General features: G+C 47.7%; 1 protein-coding gene across 1 annotated transcript in view; it reads left to right on the plus strand.

The window, feature by feature from the left end:
* The window catches only part of LOC144162644 (tyrosine-protein kinase SYK-like), a 193,418-nt gene that overhangs the window by 93,951 nt on the left and 81,314 nt on the right, over positions 1–18,153 (plus strand). The window contains exons 3-4 of the mRNA XM_077693264.1: positions 8,980–9,179; positions 14,579–14,766. Coding sequence (XP_077549390.1) covers positions 8,980–9,179; positions 14,579–14,766 — 388 coding nt within the window. The remainder of the gene's footprint in view (positions 1–8,979; positions 9,180–14,578; positions 14,767–18,153) is intronic.

An 18,153-nucleotide genomic window follows, 5' to 3' on the forward strand; every position in this document is an offset into this window, starting at 1 on the left:
GCTTTCTCATAATCTATGAAGGCTATATATAGGGGTTCAGTATACTCAGCGCACTTCTCTATCACCTGATTGATCGTGTGAATATGGTCCATTGTTGAATAGCATTTACTAAACCCTGCTTGTTCTTTAGGTTGACTGAAATCTAAGGTTGCAGAAATTCTGTTAGCGATTACCCTGGTAAATATCTTGTAGACCACTGACTGTAAGCTGACCGGCCTCTAAGTTTTCAAGTCCTTCATGTCACCTTTCTTATGGATTAGTATGATGTTCGCGTTCTTCCAAGATTCCGGTACACTCGCGGTCATTAGGCATTACTTGTACAGGTAGTCCAGTTTTACTAGTACAATTTGCCCACCATCATTCAAGAGTTCTGCTGTTATCTGGTCTTCACCAGGTGCCTTGCCCCCCGTATTTCTTTAAAAGCCTTCCTTACTTCTTCTGTCGTTACTGGTGGGATGCCTATCTCCTCTGAACTGCTTTCTCGTTCAGTATTATCCTGGAGGTCCCAGCTACTGTACAAATCTGTGTAGAACTCCTCGGCTTCTATGACTATTTTATCCATTTTTGTGATGACATTCCTGGCTTGTCTTTAAGTGCATACATCTGATTTTTCCCCACGCCAAGACGCCTCTTCACTGTTTTAAGCCTGCCTCCGTTCTTTACAGCATATTCGATCCTCTTCATATTATACTTCCGTGTGTCAGCTGTCTTACGCTTATTGATTAACTTCGAAAGCTCCGCTAGTTCTAATCTGTCGGCTGGGGTGGAGATTGTTATGATTTGCCATTTCCCCGCAACCTGATGCATCCACTCGCTCTAAAGGGCCGGCCCGTAATATCTATCTATTCTATCTACCATTTATGCAGGGGCTAGTATTTCATTTGTTATCTGAACCACGAAGCAGTCATGTCATTTTTCATAAAGGAACACTGCGAATATCACCTGTGTAATGGTGTTTTTCCTCAGATATCCGCAATGTTTTATTTTGGCTGAACAATCTTGACAAGTATGAACTTTGTCACCAGACCAAGATGTGTAGAAACAACTGTGGGTCTATAAACGTTTCGTTCAACTTCTGCACTGCATTTTCTTGGGCGGCTAAATAAAGGGACAGACAGACACAGACCGACAGACAGATGGACAGACCTAAATTCCGCGTTCGAGTAGCCCAAGAAAGTAGTGCGGCGTTTAGTTTAACACTCCGCAGCTGTGGCTGGGCGTTTGCTCCAAAACTCGCGATTTTACACCTAGGCTACCGAGACAGAGCAGTGCTGCTCATTAAGTAGTTGCCTAAAAGAATAGAAGTGTAGAAAGGGAACTAGTACCTGGCGCTGTATTATAATGTTATACAGGAAATGCCAGGCTTGTTTCCCCTGGATAACAGAATGCCAGAACGGAATGTCGCGTGAGCCAGGGGCATCTCCGCGGAGCACGGAGGTTCCCACAACACAGGCATACCCGTTCGGAAAACTGTATATTAATTATTTTGCATTCAGAACTGATGTGAACGGCTTAGGTGCCCTCGGAGAGTTTTTAAAGAAAAGCTTTCCACCTTTACCAGCCAACGGTTTCGTCGTATGCGCCACCAGATACTCCTAATTAGGCTAAATAACTTACTAAGGCTTGACGTAGGGCTAGTTGGGTACACATTACCCCAACTAAAGAACAGCGCAGGGACGAGCACGGGAGAGCGATCTAGTTTGCCACTTCTTCCACCCTTGTCCCTGCGCTGTTTTTTAGTGATAACAGGCTACATTAAACTACTCGCACCGCTAGGCCTCGAACCTGGACTTAAAGAGAAGCGGAGCAAGAGCCCGTCGTCTTAGCGACTAAGCTACACCCACACGTGGAGACAGGGGAGACAGGGGAGACAGAAGCTGCTTTTGATTCAGTGGTTGGGGAGGGGGAAGGTGGTTTCTGGCTGGAATCATAGGTAACAGATGGCAGAATCTCTGGTTTCACTCTTTGTAGAGCCACGTGTATGAATTCAAGTGACGTCGCTTGGGCAATTGGTGTGGTTGTCGTTTAAAGCTTTGCTTTCCAACCCCATTCACAGCGCGGATTGGAGCCAACTTCTTTGTTTACCTGTCAAGTTAAGTTTGTCATTCGTAGGTTTTAAATAATAGCCGGAGAATTGTGTTAGGATATCTATAATTTATTTTTACTCTTGAGCTGGATGACAACAGGGCCTCTTCTATGTGGCCATAATTCTGTTACCTATATCTGACGCACGCTACGGCGCACGCTGCAAGCCGGCGAAATAATTGTTCTCCCCCTAGCAAATTCGCTGCTCAAATGACTCTGCTGTCGCATTAAGAGGCTGCTCGACCACTTGAGAGCCACCATAAAGGTGTCAATGAGTCTAAGAAAACTGGCTGAGGCGGACCAGAACTGTACACTCACCACCCTAAACCTGTAACGAGTGTTAGATGTGCCGAACTCCTTTATCTTTAAGACCCCGTGATTACCTTTCTAATTGCCGATATTAACTGTTCGGGTCCATCGACGAAAAATACCAAGAATACCAGAGCTGATAAAAAGTGGCGTTGATTCCCGCAAACAGAGCAATTTTTGTTTTCTTTTGTCCGGTTGTCCGGCAGGCGGGATCAGACGCGGGACCTTAACGGACGGTCATTCTGTTTTACGACCTCTATCAAAGCGGCGTAGCGGCCGTACAAGTGCTGTACAAATACGCGTTTCCAAGCACTTCCCTGACATCGGCACATCGCATCTCGTTATTTCGGCGACACTACCGATGTGGCTGTGGCCAGACGTGCCATTCTGGTTTGTCGGTTATAATCCCGCTATTATGGAACCCCGAAGCGGCAGGCCCATTTGTGCGTGAACATCGTGTTGTACGGAAGCGGTCTTTAATGACTAGTATTGGCGGTAAGCGCTGAGAAATAAGCCTGACCTTGAGAGTCGAAAAGCGTTCGTTGTTGACATAACATTGTTGCTTTCAGCACACGAGCTTCCAGTTTTTCTGACGACGCAACAATGGCATAGAGGGGATTGTCTGCGGCGTAAAAAAAATCTAACGCCCACTTTGAAAGAATCATGAAAAGCGATGCAGCTGCAAAGTCCACAATCCAATCAGCCTAAGTCCGACTGAGCTAAGCGAATGTGATGTTATAATTTCGTATCTATTAGTCCTTGACTGGGTCATTTGAATATGCTGATTCGGTTAGCTCGGCCCTGTCGTTGATTTGTGCTTCCAAATGGATAGTACTATGATCAAACGTGCCATCTCTGCAACTATTAGAGAATGCTTTCATCATCTTCAGCAGCAGCAGCAGCATCATAATCATCATCATCATCATAACTCAACCGTATGAGACTAAACTTCATTCGTCTGCCACAACGTCATGCCACAACCCCTGTTAAGCATGCAGCGACATTCCATTATTTACGCGGTGTGTGACTGATGTGCCCTTTGCGAAAACCAACGTTGTAAAGTTGGCTTTCCAGCAGCAAGTTTGGCTTTTCTGCAGTGCGTTTTATCGCATTAAAAACTTCGCTTTAAAAAAAACAGCTAAGACAGGTGCCGATACCGTTTAAAGCGATTTAGGCTCTCTCATAGGGCCAGCGGCTAGTTCAGTAGCTTAGGCGCAAATATCTGGTGGGAAATAAGTGTCTGCCGCGGAGCCTCTCAAAAGAGGCCGCTCCATTCGCAAACAAGTGAGCTCACGGGAAGACAATTGCTTTAATTTTATCTCCTGTACATCTCCTTCTTTCGGTGTGTCACATTCACGTATGCCGTGGTGTCTCAAAACCTGCACTTCTTTTGTACCCTAGGTCTATACCCTGTTGTGTCTTTCCCGTTCTTCTCGCTACTATCTCTTGTTTTCCAAGCAACTCGCCTTCCTTGGACGACACTTGAGCACCCCTTGTATTTGCGTGATGAGTTCCTGGCAAATCTTAGCTACGACCCTGTGTGTATCGTCAGAGAAGCGTATGGCCCACCTCACCAAGTAAATACACGTTTGCTTAACTTTCTAGACAGAATCTGACCGCAGAAAAAATAGTTTGCTACTTTGCGAATCTGGTGCAAGTGACACCTTACACCTCGCCCCCCCCCCCCCCCCCATCACACGGCGCGAGTTAAATGTCATCAAATTTATCCCCGCTTCTTGATCTCACCTGCCGTCCAACTTTCTGCTACCCCCTGCCACTCTTGCCTTCTCTAGGGATCCACTCTGTTACCCTTAATGACCAACGGTTATCTTGCCTTCGCATTACATGCACTGCCCACGTCCATTTCTACTGAATTTCTAGTAATATGTCCTTAACACGCGTTTGTTCGCTGACCCCGGGGGACAGGAAGGCAACGAAACCGCACACTCTCAGGCTCGAGATCTTACCCTCCGAGCTGGAGTGGCGCCCGACCCATCCCACGGGGCTAGGTCATCCAGAGACTGTCTCCTTAACTATACCGATATTACGGAACATTACCGCCTTTGCCGCCGAAAGCTAGCACCCCCGCACCCGGGATAAACAACAGCCCAAGAGCAAGACTGGAGGCTCATACAAACAAACACATACCCACACCCAACCCGCCTGCACCTAATCCACCCAACACAAGTCCCATCCCCGAGCTGTACCCTCTGCACAGCCCCACCCCACATTCTGTGGGCCTGCCCCCAAAACCCTATCCCCGAATCACCACATCTGAGCAGCGGAGAGAAGCACTGGCATCCCACGACAGGGAGGTATAGACCTCCCTGATCGCAAGGGCCGCCTCGGTCGTCGTTGGGCTGATAACAACGACCACCAACTTCTCACGCTAAAGACCAGCTCAGTTGAATAAAGTTTTTTTCGCTCTCTCTCTTGTCCCTTAATGTTAAACCTATCATCTTCCGTTCATTGCCCGCTGAGTCGTCCTCAATTAAACTTGAACCCTCTTAGTCAGCAACCAAGTTTCTGGCCCGTAGGTGAGCCCGTAGGTAGGATGCAGCTGTCACACACTTTCTTCTTCAGGGACAATGGTAAGCTGCCGTTGGATGCCTGAGGATGCCGTTGGATCTGAGGATGCCTGCCGAATGCACTCCACCCCATTCTTACTCTTCTAATTATCTCTGTCTTGTGGTTGGGATCCGGGGTCATTACTTGGCCTTAGTAGATATACTCGCTTACCACTTCCACTGCCTCACCACCTATCTGAAAACTGCTGTGCACTCCCTAGGCTATTGAGCATTACTTTACTTTTATGCTAAGGAATTTTCCGGCCCACGATTCTATTATGCTTGCCTAGTGCGGGAATCATGCTTTGCGATTCGTCCCCCGAGTTACTTACCAAGGCAACGTCATCAGGGTGCTAAGAGCTAGATGTAATTTCAGCCTAAGGTATTATGCTTGTTTGGTGTATACATTATGAAGATGTTGAACGTAACTGTCCAGAACTAGCGTACGATCTTTTCTAGCACCTTACGAAGCGCCTTGAGTGTGTTGATTCGCTTGTCCCGTTGTCCCAGCGCTTCAATTCTTTGTAATGTTCTACCAACATGCCCAGACCAGAACCCTCGTGTTCGGCATTGGAATTCTGTTTTAGCCGGAATGACATTTTTGTGCAGGGGCAATCATTCTGAGGATTATATTTTGGACTAAGTACTTGAGCGGCTTCCCTTACTTTTACAAATCGTGTTCTGTCGACGTAGTCGTAATGACAATAATTTTTCGCTGTACGTGCAATGTTTTTCGAACTGGGACACGGTGCGCATCCATCTGCCCCCTACATAACTCGAAGCGTAAAGACTCCGAAACAGCGCCAGCAGGCGTATAAAAAGTGAGAAAGAAAAAACACAAATGCGTCGCTGTGTTTTTACTCCAAGTATAGGCGCTTACGCTAGCAACGACAACTTGAATAGATCCACAACGACAGCTCTAGAATTACAGCTATGCGATTTGTAAACGGTGGTCGTCCTCCGAGTTTTTTTCTGGTGTTTATATGACTAACTCCGCGGAAATGTCGAAACTTGTATCAATTTTGGTTTCGCCTCTCAGAGGAGCCATGACGACAAAATACAACTTCAATTAATATGAAAGAACTTGGCTTACGTACCTCACTCAGTTCCACTCCAGCCACAAAAGCTGTTCTTCAACCGAAAAAAAAAAACGCAAGAAGTATTGAAAAAATACATTTTGCGCTACAGTGGCGTGTTAGGGGCAACAGTGACATCATATGGGCCCCCACAAAAGCGTACTTTTTAGCGTGGTAACTGCACATTAGCATTCAAATGGTGCGGTCAAACGAAACTAGACGCCCCATTACAATCATCCAGTCATGTATCCCAGCTGTGGTTTAGGTAGACGGCCGCCGTTCACCCAAACCATATTCTCTGACGTCCTAGGAAAGTTGCGGGACAGTGGCTAGGGAGTAACTACTGCTTCACATGTTTTCTTAATATCTCCATTATTTGTTTGAAGTTTGCGATAAAATTGGTACGATTGTTATCTGGACAAAAGAGTCTTTCGAATGAACCAAACTTTCTCCTCATGTCTCCTTTAAGCGTTAGAACAGGCCCCGACATCTGAATACAAATCTCTTTGTTATCAGCGATGGTGCGATTTCCCCTCGCCTCAGAAGTTGGGGAGTCTGGCTTCGATCTTTCAAACTTCCGTAGAGAGATAATATTTTGTACCTGTGATTGGCAGCAGCGCATGCGCAACGTTACTGACGATGGACAAACGGCAATAGACACACTTTTAGAAAAAGTACTCCACTGTAATAAAGTATTGAGAATCGTGTGGTAGCAATAACATTTTGAGAAAATATTTTCCCTACGCTATTAATTTTTCAGTGTACTAACGTGACAGGCACTTCGTACACTATAGACGCCAGGAAAGGCGCTATGACGACGTGGTATAGAGATGTTAAAACAGCAGCGACAACGGACTGGTCGTGGTTTCACATATACGCTATTTTTCGCATTTAGCGACCATTCAACCTAACAGTTTAGTCTCTTTTTTTCTTCGGCAGCAGAGACAGCGGCATCCTTATCCCACAACACACCGTGGCGAAACTTCGGTCAGCCTCGGCGAGTTTGTATGCAACTCGGTACCCCCTCTTTCGATGGCAGAACTCTGATAACAGCTTAACAAACACTCACTGTCAAGGCAGTGTATAACCAAGTGTCCACAAACAGCCTTGGGACCATTGCGAGCACGTTCCGTTCGTCGAGGCAGCGACTGGTTGACCTGACGTGGGTATTTTCCGCGGAGTAAAGGTAGCGGTATACGCAGGATTTCGTATAAACGTGGAGAGGAAAGGCCAACAGAAGAAAGGCAGGAGGAGAACACGACAAGGCGGGAAAATTAAGTTTCAAAATCGATGCCCGATTCTAAGCAAAAAGCAGCAGCTTCATGACAACGGGGAGTACTCTACATGCACTGCCGACCTTCAGACTGTTTTCATTTCTGCTTTTCTTCGCAGAGATCGCAGACCGGCGGCGGAATGCCGTGTAGAGAGCAGACGTCGAAGCCGCCCGGGACAATGGCTCAGGTCTTGCGACAGAAAAGAGTTATTGGTAGTCATTTTTTTGGCGGCAGGCAGAGTCAGTGACCTCGTCTACTCGCCACCCCCCAACTATTCCCCCTATCCCAATGACAGAAAATGTTTGAGGGCAAAGCAATGGCCCCAAGCATTCTTTTATGTTCCCGCAAGTGTAAAGTTTACGAATGAACAACAATTTCACAAAAGGGAGCGAAAATACCACGAAAATATTTTTCTTTTCAAGGAGGGGGGGGGGGGGGGGGGGAGCTAAAAAAGGGGATTTTTGTTAGCCACGAAACCTACTGCCCAGAAAATTTGGATTGATTTCTTGTTCTTGTTTTCTGGAGAGTTGGAAAGACCCTTAAGTTGTTATATTTCTCGGTCTCCTTAAAGTTCCGCAATAAACTATGCATGTACGGCGCCACAATGTTTGTTTTCCCTTACCTTTTCGGCTCCGTTCTCAAGTCTTCCTAGCCGAACGATTTCGAGACTTTCCCGTATGAGCCTTGGAGTAGTGCTGAAAGCTTCTGCGCATTCTTCAGCCAATGGTAGAAGGACGGGTGGCTTTCGTAAATCTTTTCTATCGTACCCGCCTGTTGTTATTACAAAGCGTTCGAACCGTAGTTTCAAACGTCACCAGTTTGCTACAAGGTTTCGTGATCCATTGATCCCACGTTGATTCATTTCAGGTGGCGCTGCGCTCCCAATATCAAACAAAAGAGAGAGAGAGAGAGAATTGATTTTCTTTTGGGGTTAGCTCTAGTGGAAAGTGCAACCGGCTACTCCGAACTTTGGAGCATTGAAATGGTACTGTTTCAAATCCTGGTTGCTCCCGCGATTTGTCGTGTACGGTATATGCACGGTTTAAGTCACGCACAACCCCCCACTGATTTGCCACAAGGAGGGCTCCTAAATATTTTTTTTGCTCTGTGACGTAAGGAACGGTTCTAAACCACTCTGTTACATTAACGATTTGAGATAATGCCCTTATAGTGCAATATCATGTAAAACAAGCTCCAAGCGAACATTCTTAAATGCGAATGTAAGTATGCTATCTTGGCAGCGAGTGTCATTACAGTCATTCCCCTCACCAGGGACGGTGACAAATGGGTGTACAGATGCGCATACTAGCACATCATGACCCCAATGACCCTGTTGGGAAGCAGCACTGTAGTCTCACAAGGGAAATTGTCACCAGACATGAATGTCTACTGTGGAAGATTTAATATCCCACAAGCAAAGCAATTCATAATGACACGCATACTTAATCGCATGGCATACTTAAAAGCATGGCGGCAATGTCCCTTTTGGGGGCAAGTACTGCTGCCTACAGGAGACACGGTTGCTTGACATACATGTCCCTCGTGGGACATTAAATGTCCCACAAGCGACATTCATGTGTGCTCCATTACCTGTAATCACAAACTACCTACTTGCCAAATGCCTTAGCTGAAAGTGCTAACCCAGATTCATTTGTGTGGTCTTCTCAGGCGTGGAACTGTGCGGCCTCCCGGGCCAGCAGTTCCGGGACCCATGGGCGCTCCTCGAAGGCGTACAGGGTCTCGCCACCCGTCCCTCGCTGCCCTGCAACCGCGCCCGGGACGCCATGCTGCCGCCCACACATTGGGGCCTCTCGGACGACACCGTGCGGGCCTTCATGCTCCTCAAGGCGCGACACTGGGGCATGGACGTAAGCTCCGCCCCCTTGGCGTCTTCCCCAACTCTCTCTCGAAGGCCCGTGGTATCTCGGTGACCAGGAAGACGCGCACAGATGCTGTTTAGAAAGCCAGGCTGCTTTAGTTCTTACAAGAGGGAAAACATCTCTAATTATTTTATCGCGTTGCCGCGCTTCAAGTAAGGGTTTTTTGTCTGTAACGTCAATGCACTACCGTAAAGTCCCGGAGTAGGTATTGCGCGAAGTATATAAGTATATATAGCGAATCAGAAGAGGAAAGGAGGGGTTTGGAAAAAGTAAGACAGAAATAAGGGTCGGCAGTCAAGAAAACCTCCGAAAGCAAAGAGGAGAACGTGGTAGGTCATTGAAACAGATAAAGAATTTCGAAAGACAGAAAGAAAGTGTGTTTACAAATTCTTTATCTGCTTCAATGACCTACCACATTCTCCCCATTTGCTTTGTCTTTCCAAATTATGTATCTGTTTCAATGACCTACAACATTCTCCCCTTTGCTTTCCTTAGCATTCTTGACTGCCGATCCTTATTTCTGTATTATTTTCAACGAGCGCTTCATTTCCCATTCTTAACAGAAGGCTTCATTGAACTGACTATCGCGCATGTTCTGTGCTATCGAGGGCCTCGCGAAAAGAAAAAGCACGGGGTGACATTTTTGATCCACAGGGAGATAGCAGGGAACGTGGAAGAGTTCTTCGGTATTAACGAAATGGTTGGAGTCGTTGTGGTCAAGGTCAACAATGGATACAGGTTAAATATAATACAAGCCTATGCACCAACAGCCAGCTACGAGGATGAGGCCGTCGGATAGTTTCTACGAAGACGTCGAGTCAGCAGTGAATAAGGGAACAGCACATTTCACAATTGCAATGGGATACGTTAACGCAAAAGTAGGTGCAAACAGAACGGGAGGAAAATCAGTGGGAAGTTGTAGAATAGGCACCCCCCGCAGTCGAGGAGATATACTGGTGGGATTGTCGGACAGAAATAACTTACAATTAATGAACACATTATTCTGCAAAATAAAGGATAGGAAATGGGCATGGAAAGGCACAAACGGTAAACCAAAAACGAAATTCACTTTATTTTAAGTGACAGCCCAGGTATTGTGCGAAACATGGAGGCGCTAAGCAAGATTTGGTGCACCGAGCCACGGTGTAAGATATAGTTTTAGGTGTGGACACAGCAGCCCAAAAATCTGTCAAATAGAGTTGGTGGCGCCGTGGCGCCGCGCGTGGACCTTTGATTGAAAGGACATCTGGTGGCAGAACTCTTAACTAAGCTTCGAAGCGACCGAGGCTTCAAGTGACTTGAACAACGACTGTCCAAAGCCAGGTGGTTCGCAGGCACCAACGGCAGCGTTGTTTGAGCTCACCGTGTGAGCTCACACAACGCGACCTTAACGCGTAATTTATTGCATTGTTTAAACAGCTGCGAGATTTCGGGCGTCCTAAGTTCATTAGGACGCGCGCGCAGCTCCTCATAACATTGGACACCGGCAGTGAGCTTGACAACATCGATTCGTCTCCGCTGCTTCGTGCATGGGCTTACCCCAGTTGTGCAACGTCATTTACGACGAAGAATTATCAGCGTACTCGCTGCCAGTTCAATCCATTTCACAAACTGCGTACTTTCTTTGTATGTCGGGACGTTGTTCGGACAGCGGACGCTTTCTTTTGCCGCTGCTTGTACGGAGTAGCTTGGGGGGCTGTAGCCAACGGTAAAGTCGACGGCACTGCATCGTTTGCGAGCGCGCACCTCTTCAACATTCAGTAGTTACATCCCCTCGAAGCACAAAAAAGAACGCTTTCGCGTCACCGCACTCTCAGAAAAATGCTGACCGCAAGTAGCATCATTTTCTGCTGGGCATGGCTGCAGAGCACGCATTCATTCGTTTAGAATCGCAGGTAACTTTAATTACTGTCATGTTTTTTTTTTGCCATCCGTTGCAGTACGTACTCAATAAAACATTTGCACCCCATTTTTTCTTTGCGCAAGCTTAAAAAGCGCAGCATAAAGTCTCATTTGTATGAGCGCTGAGCGCTACCGCGGCACACATTGCCTGCGGTTTAGTGTTTTATACCTTCTTTTGATTGTTACCGACTCAAAATACATGCTTAGAAAACGTTGAAACACTGGGGCGAGCGCAAAGGCTTTCGCACGGCTTTCTTCAAATTATCGTCTGCACCCCCGGCCGGCGGAACCAGCCAAGCTGCGGCGAGCAGAAATCCAGCAGACGACCGGTTACGGAAGTTGCCGAGAAGGCCCGACAAGGAGCCGAAGAGATCCGAACACCTCCGAGTGAGCGGCGCTCGGGCAGCTTCTTTTCTCTGCCGCTGGAGGGCGCTGCAATCAACGGTCTCAGCGGCGCCAGTTTGGCGACTTTATCAAAACGAAGAGCACACGTTCGTTTTGTAAGCTGTGTCCTCACCTAATAATATATCTTACACCGTGCACCGAGCCTAGGATGCTTAGGTGCAAAGGTTGAATCTCTCCCTCTCTCTCTCTCTCTGTCTCTCCCTCCCTCCCTCCCTCCCTCTCTCTCTCTCTCTCTCTGTCTCTCTCTCTCTCTCTCTCTCTCTCTCTCTCTCAAAAGAGACAAAAGGAAACTTGTGAAAAGTGAGACACCTAGCATAGATTCAGTCATAGCCAGAATGCAGGATTTTAAAATAACGTTTCAAAACGAATTCGGGCTTTTAACCTGGCGTGCAGACATGCTAAACGACAACCTAACAACGATAACGAAAACATTACTGACACAGGTTACAGGTTTTGCTTCAGTTTAGATTTCCGTAATATGTTTCGTTTTATTACGCAAACGCAGTGAAAATGTGTATGCCAGTGAACGCGAGAGCCTGCTACACCTATTAGCTACAAGCGAATGAATATACAACAGCTATCGGCATAAGTCTGGGATTACTAGCGCAGTGCGCTCCGCTGCCGGGGTGGCCGTTAACTTTATTGATGGCAAGCCGGTGCGGCGGCACTATTTTCTACTTCACGTGAGCGTCGCCATCTCCACAAAGCCCTCTTCGGAGTGGCCTTCGGGGGCGTCACATAGATGCAAAGCCAATAAAAAAAATTCCTCCTAGCGCCATTTTTTTATGGGGACGCCTCGACGGAGCTCAGAATAAGGCCTTGGTTCACTTTGAGCGCTCCGGACCGAGATTTTTGATGTTCAAAAAATGGAATGTAGACGGGAGAAACATACGTCAGCTTTATTGATTGTCTTCTAAGCAAACAAGCATCCTGGGACGTGAAAAAAAAGTCAGATGAGCCACTAAGCCTATGGTCTTTCGGATCAAACAAAAAGTTACTCACATGCAAAGTTGAAGTCTTTAAGCGTCGAAGCAGCGGCTAGGCTACGGGGCGAGCCATGGCAGAGTGGTTGGGATGAATTATAAGATCTGAACTCGTTTTCGACGTGATGTGTAATCTCGAACACAGCGGCGTTTACGTTTCAACAGCACAGCTGTTTAAGCTTTTAGTTGCGCAGTCGAGCGTTACCAGAAACTCAGAGCAACCGAGCGCACGTGAGTATGCGCCTCGTGGGGAGCGCCCGACGTCAGCCAGCGTGACATGCGACAACACTGCCCAGCGTTCGTGGCGTGATCTCTTGCGTGCTGCTCCTCCTCGCCAGTTCACGTGCGTTCGCTCCTGAAGTGACAGCACAGGCGCCACGTTGGCGCTACAGACACCGAGTTCGCGAAGCCGATTGCCACGGTTCAGCCGTCGCGGTGGCTCAGTGGCTAAGGCGTTGCGCTGCTGAGCACGAGGTTTTGGGTTCGATTCGCGGCTGCGGCGGCCGCTTTTCTGATGGAGGCGAAAAGCAAAAACGCCCGTGTGTACGAGATTTCGGCGCACGTTAAAGATCTCCGGGTGGTCAAAATTAATCCGGAGCCCTCCACTACGGCGCGCCTCAGCGTCTGCATTGCGTCGGCGCGTTAAACCTATATCAATCAATCAATCAATCAATCAATCAATCAATCAATCAATCAATCAATCAATCAATCAATCAATCAATCAATCAATCAATCAATCGATTGCCGCGGTTCGAAGGGCGTGCTAACGTGGTTCACCTTGGGAGAGATGTGAAAGCCTGCGGACAAAATGATCTGGACTTGCAGTGATGGAGAACTTTGAGCGTCAAGTTCGGAAATTCACGTGGGCTTCAACAGCCGGAGCTCCGTTGAAGAGGGAGGGGCCCCTAACTCTGCTGTTTCTCCAGCCCTGCACCACCAATGGAAGTGCACCTAAAGGTCTCCTTCACCTGCAATTTTCCGTCCTTTACAACCCTTTAATGAAATAGAAATCGTCCCGAAAAACAACTTTTTTTTTTTTTACATAAATGACCTCCTTTATAGAAGGCATCGACTGTTCCTTTTAGGAGCCTGTCCATGGTTTGGGTGGAAACCTTTTTATCAACCCTCATCCCCCATGTGGTTTCCAGCCGAGCGCATTGCAAAATATTATAAATGCGCATTCATGTCTATAACGCGTTTGTCCGTCTGCAACACTTGATTTTTCACACTCCTGCCGTATCAAAAAATGTCATTAATATAAAACCTTAAGGACTTCATGCTTTGGCGCGAAAAAGTCTTCCCAGCAACCTATTTATGCTAGTTTTTAACGGTGCTCGGCGAACAGCGCTTGACCTGGTTACCCGGCGTCTATAATGAGGTATTTTTCAAAAGCCCCCAGAGCCGTCACACTTTTATACCGAACTGCTTATGCTTACCCCCCAAAAGTTCTTGCCAGCATCTTGTTGCTTAAGTAGCGAAGCCGGCTTTAAAGTGCCTCGGTAGAGAGATAAAATGTATTTATTGATACTTACGAAATAAATATATTCACTTGATTTTATTTGATTAGAGGTTTTTAGAGCGCCCTACGGCTCTACACTTTAACGTCAGACTGTTCATATTGTCCCTGTAAAATCTCCCCAGCAGTGCATTTCTGAATAGTGGTGAAAGGCGCTCAGCATATAGAAGTGCGGTTTATACCCTTGCGCATTTTCCGACTTTCCACACTCGGGAATTTCTGGACCGTTTTTCAGCGGAGCTGTTGTAGGTCGACCCTTTTTGTCCGTCTGCTGTAGGTCGGGCGTCACGCAGGGGTAGCAGCAGGTTTCCAGACCCACCGATAGATGTCGCAGTGGCCTCGCCGAAGCGGGTTTAGCGGGAAGGGGAGGGAAGGGAGCCTCCCGCCGGTGATGTTTGGCTGGCGATTCCTTTGCGCTAGCCATTCATTGTATTCTTTCAACGACGACGCTGCCGTTCTGGGGCGAGAACCGCCCGTTGACATTCGAGCTGACACTAGAGAACCACATTTCCCCGCTTTCAACAAATTCCACTACTGGTCGAACTGAGTTTAATTTTTTCGTCTTCCCCCTGTAACTGCAGGAGCAGCAGCTGGATGGCGCCCCACCGGCCCAGGGAGGGGTGCAGCCCGAGAGAGCCGGTCCGGGAGACCTGAGGTCGCTGCTCAGCAAGACCCTGCACGAGATCCAACCCTGGTTCCACGGCCGCCTTAGTCGCGCTGACGCCGAGAGGCGCCTGCAGGACGCCGGTCACCTCGACGGACGCTTCCTGTGAGTGCCTCACTCGCCTGCAGCGACAGGCGGCCTTAGTTGGCTTTTCTCCTGTTCCCCTCCGTCGTAACGCCAACTATCGCCATCGCCGCCGATTTGTCGGAAATATCTAGGTTCGACGAAACGTTGTCTGCTGAGGTATTGTTTGAAGAAACGAAATCTCTAGGATAGAGATTGTGTAATTACATTTACCTGATGCGCTATGTTTTTATCTTTCCACTCCTTCTTGGGCGTAACTCTGTCCTGCAGTATTGTCTAAATAAATAAATAAATAAATAATAAAGCAGTCACTGACCAAATAAAAAAGTTTGAAGACGTTTCGATATTAGAGCGGTTTCCTTGTTGACAATTCTACGACGAATGTTTAACGAATCAAGAAATTTTCTAAACTGTTCTATTAACTATATAAAATGCCAATCTAGGAGAATGGTGCGCATTCGTTTAGCGCATCCGTTTACCACATATGGTACCAGGGTGTAATCCCTACCAGTGTTGAGGAGTTACCACTCCGGAATTGGAATTTCATCTTTTCGAGATGCCGGAATGGAATGAGGATAACGCTTCGAGGAATGGAATAGAAATGTTTTTAAGCGCTTTTTGACTTGAATGGAATGACAATGAAATGGTTGTGATTTTTAGACAGCACGTCACCATCGCTGGTGGCCCCTTCCGGCTACTTAATTAATCTGAGATAGCATTTTAGAAGCTTGCTCATACTCCAAGTTGCAAGCACTGTTTTCCAGGACTTTGCTTAACGCACACTACACCCTTTTATTATCCTTGTTAGCACCTTGCACTGTACAAAACAGGAATTTATAGTACCCAGTCACTCACACGCGTGCAGTTAAGTGGGCGCGTAAAGGAACAGGGTCATTGAAAGACATTTGTAGAAGCTGGACCAGAAAGAAATGTTCGAAGGTAGGGGTACCACGGGAGCACCAGATCTTTCATATTGTTCTTCAATGGTGCTGGCTGCCTTTGGAATTTTAGAACAACGCTTATAGCCTTGATCGTTCATCTCAAGTACATACTAGGTCGCGGGTTTGATTCCCGGCCGCGGCGGCCGCTTTCGGCGCACGTTAAAGATCCCCAGGTGGTCAAAATTAATCCGTAGCCCTCCACTACGGCGCGCCTCATCGCCGACGTTGCGTCGGCGCGTTAAACCCTACAATCAATCAATCAATCAATCAAGTACATGCTTCATGAAACTGATTCGTTGCGTGAGCGTTACTGAATTATCCTTTCTCACACATTTTCTCTCTGCCCACAGTGGGCAACAGCCCATTTTTATTATTGCGTTTCGCTAACTAAAAAAAGAGTGGTCATTGGAGCTACACTGAGTGGTCTGCGAGGAAATGTTTTGATACCTTGTGAGCACGTTTAGTTCCACGTATGTATTAAAAACGATTTACTGAAGCTTTGCAGGTTGTAGTAGTGATTGGTGATGCAACCATTAGCTCTTAGTCGCTGGGGCGAAGTCCGCCCATGCCGCGGACCGCTGGTTGCCCACGACAAAATGCCTCGAACAGATTAACACGGTTTTTCCTCCGTTCGGCGTGAATCGTCAAGTCGAGCCGGTGGCGCTGTTAGGGCGAATCTTAGTGCTTTGGTAGGCTTTTTGACGCATAGCATTCTTTGTCGGCGCCATGAACAATTGTCCGTGGCGCCGACGGCAGGCGGGTGTCTCAGCGGCAGGCGCAGTGAGTCCAGGCCACTGGGCGGGGAGAAGCATCGAGAAGAAGGGAAGGAGGAGGGTGGGGAGATTAAAGGGGCTCAGCAACACCTCCAATAAACACGTTCACCCTTTCCTTTATGTCTGGAAACATTGTGGAAGCTACAGTTATTGCCAGCTCGGAGCCGCAATGCATGCGTGATTTGCTCGCCGCAGCAGATGCGCCTTTTGTTTCTGCTTTGCTTTTGTGGCTTTCTTTTAAAGTGGCTACCGGATGCGCTTATCGCTGCAACCGAAAGGAAGCCGGCCAATAGCCGATAATCCATTCCAATGACGTCATTAAACCGGGAAAGAGTGAAAAATGTTTTTAGCAAGCTTCACAGTTACCTGATATTTTTGGCTGAGGTAGCCTGTGACCCCCTATCCTAAGCCCTGAATGTGTTTGTTCAGGGCGTTCTCAAAGCAATTAGGATTTAGAAAAAAATAGTTGAAAAAAGTGTTGCAGGGTCTCTTAGGAGTTAAAAAGGTGAACGGCACCCAGCCGAAGCCGTGGTGTTTCTCACCGCAAGCTGACACTGCGCAACCTTCCAGCTAACAATATAAAGCATGCGTTCATGAAAAAAACGAGTCCGCTTGGCATCCTCCTCACACCCTCCATACCCGGCGTGCAATGAGCAGGCTTGTAACTTGCAAGTCCACTTTGTGCCCACCTTCGGGAATACGGCGCCGACCTGTCGACCGTATGTCCGACTGTTGCAGTGGGAGAACGGGGCTCCATCAACGTTCAAATGTTAACAACGCCGGTGCTCTCCGCTTGCCTTCCCGTTGCCCTCACCCTCCACAGACTATGCGATAGAGTAACATAAAAAACACGCCAACAAAGAAAAGACCGTGGGTGATTTTCTCCTCGATTCTCCCCGACGTTCTGGTACTGGCCCCGGCCCTTCGCGCCACCTGCTAGGCCTCGCCGATACCGTCGAGCAGTTATGCAAACGTACACTGCTCGGGCAGAAAGACGGCAGTCGATATCGCAGTTCAACACTTTATTCATGTTGCGAAAATGCGACCAAGCACAAACTCAACGTGCGGCGATAAGCTCTGATGTAGGACACGGCATAGCAAAAGTTCACATCAAACACGTTACACGTAGTTGTACAGCTTTTTGCACGACACCAGCGCTGTTGTCAAGATTGACTTCCCGCTTTACGAACGAGTGTTTCACCTTTAGCTATCACGAAGCAAAATCACTTCTTGCTGCGATTCGTCCCTGTGGATGGGGCATCCCCTCTTCAGTGGTCTTCAGAACGCTGACACATTATTTCTGCTATGCTACGACGGGCGCGCGATCCCTGCGGCTTCTCTAGCCCATCGCTACCGCCATTGCTCCGCCAGCAGCGGCGTCCGTTATTTCGTTGTCGCGCCGGGAAGAGGCAGAGAGGGAAATACAGTGAGAGGAAGAGGAGTGTTTTGCTTGCCCCGCGGCGCTGCGACTTGGAGCGGATAAGTTAAACCGGAACCAGCAAAAAGTAACCTCGGACTGGTTATACACGCTTTCCCCGTGCATCCCGTTGGTTTTGTTGCTCAATTTATTAGTTGTCTAAGTGAGATATGCGCGTATTGAATGTGTCTGTATTTCATGCTGCACGCTCAGCCGATCCACATTGTCACGCGTAGCTTTTTACTAGGTTATGCATGGCCAGTTAGTAAAAGCACTA

The sequence above is a fragment of the Haemaphysalis longicornis genome, unplaced genomic scaffold, assembly GCF_048455015.1.
Source record: "Haemaphysalis longicornis isolate Haplotype H1 unplaced genomic scaffold, Haemaphysalis longicornis Haplotype H1 scaffold_12, whole genome shotgun sequence".
In the NCBI taxonomy this organism is placed as follows: Eukaryota; Metazoa; Arthropoda; class Arachnida; order Ixodida; family Ixodidae; genus Haemaphysalis; species Haemaphysalis longicornis.